Source organism: Cibotium barometz, chromosome 5 (genome assembly GCF_041138505.1).
Source record: "Cibotium barometz isolate CiBa-2024 chromosome 5, ASM4113850v1, whole genome shotgun sequence".
Classification (NCBI taxonomy): domain Eukaryota; kingdom Viridiplantae; phylum Streptophyta; class Polypodiopsida; order Cyatheales; family Cibotiaceae; genus Cibotium; species Cibotium barometz.
Window position 1 is genome coordinate 5,471,542 of NC_141050.1, and position 12,236 is coordinate 5,483,777.

Consider the following 12,236-nt stretch of genomic DNA (forward strand, 5'->3'; position numbering starts at 1 on the left):
AAACAACCATATTTAGAGGCATTTAACCTCTAAAACCTCTACTAAATTAACAAGTTAATCTCTTTCATTGGGGGCCCTTTTTTTTCATTTTTGGCCCTAATGATAGAAGAGTTTGTGTTGTAATTTGGGTTTGTAGTTTGAAAAAATCATGGTAAGGTGGCTTGCTTTTAAAATCAAAAGAGCTCTATACAAGATATTCAATAGTTATAAAAACATATCAAGTTCTAGTACTAAGTATTTGTTTTAAAAAGAAATATTAATAAATTTAAATTTTACAAGTAAAATTATAAGGTACCAATTAAGAGTGATTCATTACCTATAGTAACATTTCTAGGACATTGCTTTATATCACACTAAAGACCATATTTGAAATGTTTTTAAGAAAGAAAGAAAAACTATGTAAACTATGTTCAAATAAAAAACATGAAAAAACTACGTATTTCCATAAAAACAAACAATGTCAGAACTTGTAAGGTATTTTATTTTTTTGAAGCTAGAAGGTTTTATTTAGAATATATTTATAGAATTTTATTTAAAACCTCAGTTATTTTTTTAATAACTATCTATGAATGCTATACAATAAAAGATTTTATCCCTAGTTTAATGTGGCTAGGAGTATAATGAGTTGAGAGCTATATGTGCAATTTTGTACTTAAAAAGTAAGTATTTGGTTTTAAGTAGCTTGTTATACTTTGAAATCTGATTGTAAGCTCCAAAGCTTAAGTTGTTCAAAATGTTGTAAGTTATTCTTATGTTGTCATGCATCCATTAAAAAGAACATCACGAATACATTCAAAGAGTTACGAGTTAGCTAAAAATCTTACAAGGTATTGAGATGAGTATAACAAACAAGGATATATAACCATAAGCACTAAACTTTGAGAAGCACTACTTCACAATTACTTCAGTGTCGTATCACTAATTATAAACAAGACACATTTATAAGAATATGTAGAATATCATAAACTCTTTGGTCTTACAACACTAACTCTAAGTAAAGCACTTAAATATAATTATTTAGGATAATGTATAAAGTCACATGAGCTATATGAACTAGATGCATTCACAGTTTATCATCATCGAATGTGAATATGAGAAGAAGTACAAAAAATAGGCTTTTAAAATTACATGCAAATACCCTATGAATATATAGTAGAGTTTTTATTTTTGTAGTTTAACTAAATCATGGTTACGTGGCTTGATGTGACATAGTTTTGTAATTCATTGTAAAGATCAATAATCATATTTGTATATATAAAAAAAAGATTAATAACCATGAAGATCAGAACCTCATTATTGAGCAATGAAATGTACGTATGGATGTTTATTGAGGTGAGACTAAGTGAATAAATCAGAAATATAATGTCATTATCTCTGCATTTATTCGCAAAACGGAAGTAAGGAAATTTCATGGCACACAAAACATGTATAGAAATTCAATAGTTATGAATTGAATTTGTAGCCTTTGTCTAAACTTAGAAAACTTACAGCATTCTCCGATGGGTGAATATTCATTATTTATATTACCATAAACTACATCTTACAAGGCAAGGAAAAGAAACTAGAAAAAGACTACCTATACGTCCCAAAGATGACACACTTGAGTGTTTACATGGAGCAAGTGGTAGACTACAGTGTGCAAAATTCAAAGGGATATGGACATCCTTGAGGGCAAGTTGCATTTTTATTATCATGTTAATAATTCATGTTGTTCTCATTACTCTAATATTATCCCCTATCCTTAGCACCACCTTAAATTCTTTATCTATATTTGTAGAAATATAGCACACATAAGAGTCCTAAAATACTACTCTATATAAAACAAAAGGAAGAAGTAGTACAAACTAAACTCAAGTACAAGATGTAATCTGAGCTTTATGACCTATTATACACTCATCATCTACATATAAATGCTATGTGAAGTCCAACATTGAGAGAAAAGAAGATCAATATGATGGTTTAGCTATGGGTCCACGTATTTATATGCCCCAATGCTCCTAGTTATATGATGGTTTAGCTATGGGTCCATGTATTTATATGCACAAATGCTCCTAGTTAGCCAAAAGTAGTTCTCTTGGCCACATGTACCTAATTTCCACTTCTCCACTACCACAAGGTAGTGCCACATGTTATGTGGAGTGTTAAACTTTGCATGTGAGTTGCTGTTTGATGTATGAGTGTGTCATGCATACTCATAGGTGTCACATTCTCTCATACATGCATTATAGATGTCCTCAGCTGCTTGGCCTTTTGATAAGCTCTCAACAATGGGAAAGATCTTGTGAACTGATCCTCATAAAACCTAACTGACTATTAGATTAGGTAGCCCTTTAAAACTTGAGGAGATGCTAGAGCTATGTTTGACTAGACCCCACTTGTACTAGTGTAAAACAACATTCTTCGGTAGTATGACCTCATGTCAGCCTTTGTCATCTACCAACTCAAGTTTATCCTCATTCAATAGAGTGCTATGTGGTGATACTCTACAAAGTTTCTTGAATGAAAGACTAGATGCATCCTCCAATGGCTTGGTAGTTCTAGCTTAAAAACTACATCACTGAGCTTCTTAATAAAATCGTAGTCAATGGGTCGTTCCTCTTTGGAGCTAGTTTGGAAGCAACTTCCCTACGATGTTTGAGCCTTTGATTCATGGTCTTCAAAAAAACACAATCTCTTTTTTGAAAGTGCTATACATGATGATGTTTGTCACCATCTTCAATTTTCTTTGTCTGTGCCTTCCATATTTCTTCTTGAACTTGTCACAATAGCTAGTCCAAACCTTGAACAACCTGGTCTACACCATAATTCCTTGTGGGAGTTTTGAGAGCTCGGGTCGTCTATATTATGTGATGATTAGGTTGATATTATGAAGCTTTGTCAGTAGATTCACATGGAATCTAGATCAACCTTGGTTTTTTGTGAAGTTTAAAAAACAACATGGACTTTCCATTTATATTAAATTTTCTATCTTGAATCATAGGTGTTTATGCATGCTTTAGCCCTACACAGTAAGAATATTAAGGTTACAAATTCCTACATTATTCATATACTTGAACACTTTTTTAAAAAAATATAGTACAGGTCTTAGCACTCAAAATGAAGTACCATTAGAAAAGATTTCATGCTCTTTTCAAAACTATTATATATTTAAATTAGTATTTTCCTTTGTTTTAAGAAATCTAAAGTTGTTAGATTAGTTAAATTATTCTTTTTTAATCATGACTAGATCATAACATAATGATTTATTTCTTTATAATATCTGTAGCATGCCGAATGGTGTGGACAGATATCAAGAGCATGCAGACAAAAAACACTCCAAAGAGTGTCTTCTTCAGGATGTCGAGGTAGGTAAAACTAAGACGATAACACTTATATTTCATCCAATAAAAATACATAATAATTAGTCTCTTCTATTTTCTAATATTTCCTCTATATCTTTAAATTTGTATTCATCCATCAGAAATAAATTGTGTATTGGTATTGTAAATTTTTTAGTTTTTTTCTATCTTTGTATTTATATGAATTTTAATCATTGATGCTTAAATTTATTTATATGAGTGCATGTGTTCTCGTTTGGATATTGAAGGCTTATGATTTTTAGGAAATATTTAGCTTTGTGCATATTCTATCTAAAATGATTCTAAAATTGTGAACAATTTAAAACTCACCTTGCTACATGGATTTTAGTTATCATATTACGTAATATTTCCATGTCTCAATACTATAAACATCTTATATGAATAACATTAATATTTCCATGTCTCAATACTGTAAACATCTTACATGAATAACAGTAACTCATTTCTTTGATCTCAAAAATTCCAAGTTTGAATTTGAAGTATGTTATTATGCCTTTTGGTTTGGTGAAAATGTCCATATACATTTCACAAAATTTCCCCAACTTTGAAATGGAACCTTAGCTTATGCTTGGTTGATATTTTGTAGTAAAAACAACTAGAAAAATACTAGCTACTCTACAATGAGTTTAATATTATGTACAAAATGCTATATAAATTTTTCAACCAATAAGTTTTAATAAGTTCTTGAGTTATGTGTGTATATTAAATATTAAAACCCTAGAGCTAGAAGTCTTTGTACACTTAAGTTTTTGTTTTCTTCAAGATAGTCAATAGACACTATAGAGAGGAGATATGACTATTTTGTTAGAAAGTAAGTGATCAAGGGTAATTTGAAATGAGGGGGTGTATGCACCTTAGAGATAGAAGTGTTGCTAAGGTTATGAGAAAATACACTAGTAAATTATAAACCTAGAAAGGTGTTCCCACTAGGCATGATAAGACTCCTAGCATGGACTTTGAGTTTGTTGAAGTAGACATGATAAGACTAAAGAGAAGGAAAAGGATATTATTACTTCCTAGAGGAAGGAAGGTAGGACTCATATATGCTCTTTTAAAGGGGAGTAATGAGAGCATGAGTCTCACCCATACTTCTAACCCTTTTTCCACCTAATAGTGTGAAGACTCAAGTCAAATTCAAAATTTTAGCCAAGATTCAAAGTGAGGTGGACCACTTTATAAAATGAGTAAGAGTATAGACCCAATACATGTATGCTGATAGGAATTCAACAGTTAAGGGGGAGTGTTAGAAAATAAGTGATGACGGAGAGGGTACACCTTAGAGATAGAAGTGTTGCTAAGTTTATGTGAGAAATCAAACTAGTAAATGTTAGGAAGCAATGTAAACCTAGAAAGGTATTCAACATGCATGGTAGATTCCTAGGATGAAGACACCTATTTCAAGTGGGCATGCATATGATGTGTATTTAATCAACAAGAATCTTGATTAGGGGGAGGTATACCTAGAATCAAGAGAGATGATAAGGGCATGTGTACATGAGGATTAAGAAAATACATAGAATAATGAATGAAGTGCATCAACCTACTTAAATTCCCCCATGTAATGGAAATTGTGTTTGTGTTAGATCAACTCTCTAGCATGTCATTATCTTATCATTAGTGTTAATTAAATTTTCATGATTATGTTCAAGTATTGAACCTTGTCCATTACTATCCACCCTATTACTCCAAAATTTCTAATTCTAATTTGGTATGAGAGCCTACCACTATCCCTTAAATATCTATGCACTCTACGATGTGTCTAACTAGTACATGTCATTAAGTATTAATGACTTTGTTGATCTAAAAATTTCCTCTTTTACCCATTCACTCTAGTAATCTCAAGTTAAGTGATTGGAGGGCTTCTCTTGAAGATTTTAGGAACCCCCATAATCCCACAAGATCAAGGAGATCATCTACATCAGATAACATCAAGCATCCAAAGCAGAACAAACATGAATTGGGAGAGATTTTTAGATCTATGTCGATTAGAGATGAGAGCAATGACTAGTATAAGATAGTTTTTATGATGCAATTTAAGATATAAGAATATATAGCTATCATTGATCCATGATCACGTCAACTCTTATAGCTTGATTTGCTCTCTAACCTATTCAAATCTTCAATGTACTCTTTGTTTTATAACAAACCATTACCTACAAATAGAGTGTACAATCAATGCCTAAAGAAGTGTTAATATTAATCTTTAAGGGTTTAAATATGTGATTAGGCCATTATAAATATTCTATTTTGTATCATATTACCCTCCAATTTCATTTGGGCACATATACCACTAATTTAAAATATGTTTTTTTGGGCATTTTTGCTTAAAATCATGCAATTTTTTTTTTCAACACTTGGATCATTGGAAGCCTTTAAACTTAGATTTTATCTCTTGTTGTTTTTGTAACAAAGTGTGAAGGGGAGGTAAAATCTTGGAAAACTGGATTCGTAAGCTTTTAATGGAGGACACCAAGCTTACAATAGAAAGCTTTTAATATCAAGATTTGGTATACAAGGTTTGGAGATTAAATGCTTTTCTAACAAAAGAATAGTAAAGCATTTTTAGATTTAAAGCTTAATTAAGATTTACCACCCAAAAGCTTTATAAGAAAGCGTATGGCAGTAGCGCGTAGCGCTTACATAGACAATGGAGATGGCATGCCATTCGCATGAGGTGATGTAATGCTGCTAGTAGGAGGCTAGGTGATCAGGTGGATGATGCGCAGTCGGTGCATTTTTTTTATTTTTTAAAGTATTTTTTTTAAAAAAAATGTAGAACCCCACGTAGCATAGGAGGGTGAATTTTGTGATTCATCTCTTCTTTTTCTTTTTTGATGAAAAATCAATAGGAAGTTATTATGGCCCTCGATTATGGAAATCAACTCTAGAATCCAAGACTAGGAGGCTGGAGCCCTTGCCCTACTAAATCATATCCATATGGCTTGATTGTTAAGGAATAAAGAATTGAAGAAAGTGGTCTTGCAAAAAAAGAGGTGGTTTTTGGGTTTTGTAGAAGTTGTTCTGAAAAACGTTGGTATTGAACCCTAGTTCTTGATCTTGATCTTAATCTAACAGCTCATAAGATTCCCATAAACCATCCAAGATTTTGCCTAGAGGTTTTATAGCCTTCCTTGCTTTATCCTTAATGATGTCTAGATGTTTTTATAGCCTTCTTCTCTTTATCCTTTGGATCTTTGATGATGTTCTCTCTTTTTGAAGGCCTTTCCTCTTTCGTAATATTCCTCCTTGATTTTTTAAAGCTTTAGATATTATAAAAATTAAACCTTTGGCCTTCCTTGTACCAAATAAATTACGTAAACCTTGATTTTTTTTAACTTTTTCTTCAAAAGTCTTTCTCCTTAAGTGGTCACCAAATCTCTGATACCACTATCATGACCTCTAAGACACTTAGAGAAGGAGACTCTAGTTTCTCTACACAAAAATTACAGTAGAACATATATTTGCATAAACCTTAATAAACCAAATTAAACAAACAAAGAAAAACATGGAGAATGGAGTAGAAGTCATTGTCAACACAAGAGTGGTTTGAATCTCCCCCTGATTAGAGTGTGATCCTTGTAACGAGTGTCCCATATTTGTGCTTACTTCCCAAGAAGATAATTCTAAAAACAGAGCACAAGCAAGTACTTTTATTTATTTATATGTATTAGGAAAAGCGCTTACTTTCCAAAAAGCTAATTTCAAAAACGGAGCACAAGAAAGAGCTTTTATTTATTTATATGTATTAGAAAAAGTGCTTAATTTTCAAAAAGATAATTCCAAAAATAAAGCACAAGTAAGTGCTTTTAAGTTTATGAGTGTGCAAGCTCTACAAAAAGATAGTAAGTATTAATATAAAGTATTGGGCCTACCAAAAGTATAAAATACTATCTGGTATGTACAAAGGTATACGACCTTAGCCTTACCAAAATATAGATGCCTAAATATGAAACCACAAAAGGTGTTCACATGTCTTCCAAAATATCTCATAGTGGTCCAACACATGTTATATCCACGATTAACACATAATCCACCACTCATTCTTCTCCTACATCCAAAATAGTAATAGTCAGTGCACACATCTGATTAAACACATTAATCATGACCATATCAGACTAGTGCACATAGCTTGATTAAGCACATTAATTTTGGTAGACAGCGTAATAACTCACATAGCTTGATTAAACACATTAATCTTTGTAGATGATATAAAAGGGAGCATGCAAAAATACAATATCCCAAAATAAAATAATAGGCATCCCCAAAGAGGTTACGAGACGAACATATGCACATACATTGCTTGAAATTTCCATGAAATCAACCATTACTCCTTAATATATTTATTACTGATGTAAAGCTACCAAGTAGGCTGGGGGATGTGCTTGCTTTCCTTTACTAGGTGCGTAATGAGCAGCTAGCCTTCTTACGCAAGCATGTAGTTAGAGTGGGATAATATTAATAAAGGAGACTTGATATATGAGCTTCTCACAAGTATTAAAAAACTGAGAGAGAATCTTGCATATATTGATGAAGACAGTTGATTTGTGAAGGGTTTATCAAATTCACACCAAGATTCTTCATCCACAAATCTTCTTATGATAAAGGGTAACCCAAATTCTATGTTTGATGAGTTGGTTGCAGTATTGTTGTAAGAAGATAAATATCGATAAAAGAAAATTAGTATAGGAGTGCCTGTAAAAAGGTAAAGGTAAAGGTAAAGCCTTCTCTCAAGGTGGTTATAAGTTAAAGTAGGAACCAACCTAGTCTTCTGGGGAAAGGATGGCAAGAAGGGCCCAGGTGATAATCCTAAGAAGAAAGGAAAATTCAACTATTGTCAAAATCCAACTTGTTATATTAATCAATGCAGAAAAAAAGGTTTGAGATGGAGAAGAAGAAAGAGTCAAGCATGACTATAGCTAATTCATTAGCACCAAGTCAATGCAGAAAAAAAGGTTTGAACTGGAAAAGAAGAAAGAGTCAAGCATGACTATAGCTAATTCATTAGCACCAAGTGCTAAAAATAGGGAATTAGCGAATCATTCACATGATGATTGGGCATTGCATGATAGTTGATATTAGAGTAAGTGCTCTTGGATCTTATATTTCTCGTTTTATCTGATGATCACCTTCTCAAGATTTTCTTTTGATTGTCTTAGATATCGAGCTATCCTTTGAGTAGGTGCTTTTGGCTCTCACCTTTCTCATTTTCTCTCATTATCACCTTCTCAAGATGCTCTTCTAATTGTCTTAGATTGAGCTCTCATTTAAGGTGGAGAAGGTATACCATATAAGTTAATAAATTTATTGGTTAATAAAGTAACATGATTTTTAAAACTTTCAAGCTGTTTTTGTCAGATTTCATGACCTATTTGCATGCTATAATGTTTCAACAAACATCCTAGGGGAGTTCGTTTGAAATGTCTTTATTGAATTTTAGGTTTCAAGTAGTGTAATGACATAAATTTTTTGTTCCGACATGGTGTGCATATTCCATAAGTATAAAAAGGTTGTCTCATCATCCTGTCATCTCATCGACATTGCATGTTCGATCTCATCATTAACTTCTTTGGTATCATCGTCATCATTTTTATCTACTTTTGCATCCTTGCTAGTGACATTTCTACAATACATTGTGTCATTTTCATACAACTTACATGTCTCTTCACTATCAATTCATTAAATGGGCATTGCCAATACTTGTAGGTTGGGATATTTGCATTTTGTGTTATAGATTCATTAATTGCAAAATAAAATGGTTTGAACTATGTATTTAGGATGTTTTCCACCATTAGGAATAAGATTAAGGGAACTAACTACCCATTGTATTGGTTGCCAAAGGGCTTTATAATGTTTTTATTAGCATTGATCTTACCAACACAAGAAAATAGAGGAGCTTTTGACAGTGGCCACAACAATGAGTTGAGGAACAAAGGTCTTTGCTATAAATGTGGTGAAAAGTGGCATAAAGAACACTTCAAGTCATGCAAGACTAAGGATGACACTATCAACATGGTTGTCTCAATTGTGAATGAAATTTATGCATTTAATATTAGATTAAGCATTGTAGAAGAAATAGCCGACTTATGAGGGTACTAGAGAAAGGGTGCTACACACTATGGAATACCTCATCAAATAGAAGGGTTTACCTAATGAAGAAGCATCATGGAAACCCGCAACAGTTTTAGAAGGTCATGTGAGAAAATTTTGGATGCATTTGGTGAGGTAAATGTAGGGGAACAACATTGATTCAACTTGCTAGAAATTCCTATAAATCATTGTTAGAGAGATTCATACCACTTGAGAATGAAGATACTTGCATTGCTAAGAAAGCAAACTTGATGTACTTTCTTGGAGAGTAAGTTTTGGGTTGTTTTCAGGGAAAACAATGAAGGTTATAGCTATTGGAGATCATTTACAACCATGCTTGAAAAGTATAATGATGCTCTCACAATTGGATTAAATATGACATTCATTCATTCACCTTTGGATGATTGGTACCCAAGAACTTATGATTGGAGATCCTACCCATGTGGATTATCTAATCGATGCAAGGTTTCATAGATGAAACCTCTAGGTGGGGATGGTTTATAAGAAAGTTCTTATGGACCATCTATAATAGTGGGGTCAAGGCCATGGGCTTGGGGGGGGTTGCTCAAGTATGGCGTGCATCAATATGTGGTAGTATATAAAGGTAGGAAATATAAATACCAACTATGGGATCTAACCAAGGATATAATCATTTTACTAATCAAATGAAGCTTTCAATATTTCTTTTCTATGGTGTTTCTCTCCTACACGAGAGAGAGAGTGTGGACCCTCTTAGGTCTAGACCATGTAAACTTTGGTTAGATTTTGTTTAAAAAAATTGCTTCCTTTCTCAATTAAGTTCTCTTGTCTTTATGAGTTACTCATAGTGCTTAGTCGCATTCATTATGGCTAGTCTCATTATTCTTATATCAACACTTTGTGTGAGTTACTCTATGTGACTGTTAATCTACCCTTATTTCTTAATTCGTTTGTCCACCATTAAGAAACCCTCTTGTTTTTAACATGTAGAAGATCATTAAGAACTATGTTTACGTATCTAAAGTCACACAATATATTTTTTCCTTTCTTGTTTAAATAACTTTTTTATCTTGATTTATTTGCAATGGTTGTTAAAATAGTATTGGAGGTGCAAAGCTCTTACAACAAGGGAGAAAATAGACCACTTAAAGAATCTACAAAGGTACTCTTAGTACATATGAAAGTTTACTCAATAGTGCTAAAACTTTGGATATACATTGCGTATAATTTTGCCTGTGACACTTTTCTTAAAATCATGTGACACCTCCTCTAAAACCTTTTACAGCTACATGTTGGGTGAGAGTCTCATGCCCTTGAATCTTTGTGAGATTGAAGATATTGAAAATAGAATGGTTATTGCACTTAACAAGATAAGAGAAAGAATGGTAAGTGTTGTTTACATTATATTACAAGTTTTATCTTTGAATGGTATGTGAAAATATTATTCAATATGGTAAAAATATCATTATTTTCTTAACGTTAATTTTTTTCTATGTTTAATGATGTAGGTGCAACTATTACAAGATGAAGCTCAAGAACTTTGTGAAAGGGTAAGATTTATAAATAATAATGAGATGACGAACATCATTTTCAATCTGTGATATGTTTTATTTAATATTTAAATATTTTTTTTATTTAAATAAAATTATAAATTTAGCAAATAGAATTTTCATGAATAAATCTATAATAGAAACAAGTTAGTATTTACAACAAAATAACAGGCATAATAAGAGTCTACAAAATATAACAAGATTAAAATTTTAAGGCCTCTATTTGTAATAAAGTGAAATGGTCTCATATACTAAATAATGGACCCAAGGTCAATGGACCATGTCCATGGACAGCACTTATGATAGTGTGAAAGGGGTGTGTAAAGTGGTTCTCTCTACCATGTAATATAGTGCTCATAGAGTACTACCGATCAACAAATGTGTTAAGAAACACAATGTCAATCCGAGGACTCGACCCGATTAGTGCATGAAGGCTTATCCCATGAGGGAGATCTCACATACACAAACCACCACTTGACAATTCAACCATTCAACACCTCAATCAATCTCTCAATCCCTTAAATCCACTACACTAATCAAGAGAACAAGAAATGTATGGCAATCTCTTAATCCCATTCAAACATTGATTAAATCTTAGCTTTCCCTAATGCTTGCAAACCCATAAGCGTGCATCTACTAACCCACAAGCTTAAGTAAGCATAGAATGGAACATTCACAAACCCACAAGCTCATAGAGAGAGTCTATCCATGAATAACTCGTTGCCAATGAAGTGGGCAAGAGCTTGCATCAATGGAGACTACATACACACACACTACAAGCATGCAGTATACACAAGAAAAAGAAAGAAGCATTCAACTAATCATAGATTAATCTACTTTAATGATGCTAAAACAGATTAATAGAAAGAAGTGGAGCTTTACTCATTCGAGCTTGATGCTCATTAGAGTACAGTGGAGAGAGTTAGAGAGTTGCCATAGCTTGAGAGCTCAAGAGCTTCACTCAATAGCTTATGAGAATGGCCAAAAACATTCACTTTCTTTAGCTAACATCTCTTTTGTAGAGATCTCACTAATCCTAACCCTAGGCCTCTTTCACACATGGGCGGACAACCCCATAAGTGAGCCTTGCTTAATACACTTAGAATCCTCATTTAGAACCCACATTAGCCTAAAACAATTTACATTGCACTTCGGCACAAAAATATGGAAAAATTATGTGCGTCTTTATGTTCCCATGGCTACAATCCCGCTCTCTCGCATTAATTGCTTCCGGCAGCGTTCCCATGGAACATTCCCCCCT

General features: G+C 32.8%; 1 protein-coding gene across 1 annotated transcript; it reads left to right on the forward strand.

Annotated features, from left to right (window-relative positions):
• Nucleotides 1-3,266: 3,266 nt before the first annotated feature.
• LOC147637990 (MADS-box transcription factor 27-like) lies at nucleotides 3,267-11,026 on the forward strand. The gene is made up of 4 exons (XM_086796834.1): nucleotides 3,267-3,344; nucleotides 10,526-10,587; nucleotides 10,711-10,810; nucleotides 10,934-11,026. Exons 1-4 carry the CDS (start codon nucleotides 3,267-3,269, stop codon nucleotides 11,024-11,026), a joined length of 333 nt encoding a protein of 110 aa, XP_086652960.1.
• The last annotated feature ends 1,210 nt before the right edge of the window (nucleotides 11,027-12,236 follow it).

Coding starts and splice junctions, on each gene's coding strand:
- LOC147637990 (XM_086796834.1), top strand. CDS start 3,267: ATGCCGAATGGTGTGGACAGATATCAAGAGCATGCAGACAAAAAACAC. Junction 3,345..10,525: donor GTCTTCTTCAGGATGTCGAG/GTAGGTAAAACT, acceptor TTGTTAAAATAG/TATTGGAGGTGCAAAGCTCT. Junction 10,588..10,710: donor CACTTAAAGAATCTACAAAG/GTACTCTTAGTA, acceptor AACCTTTTACAG/CTACATGTTGGGTGAGAGTC.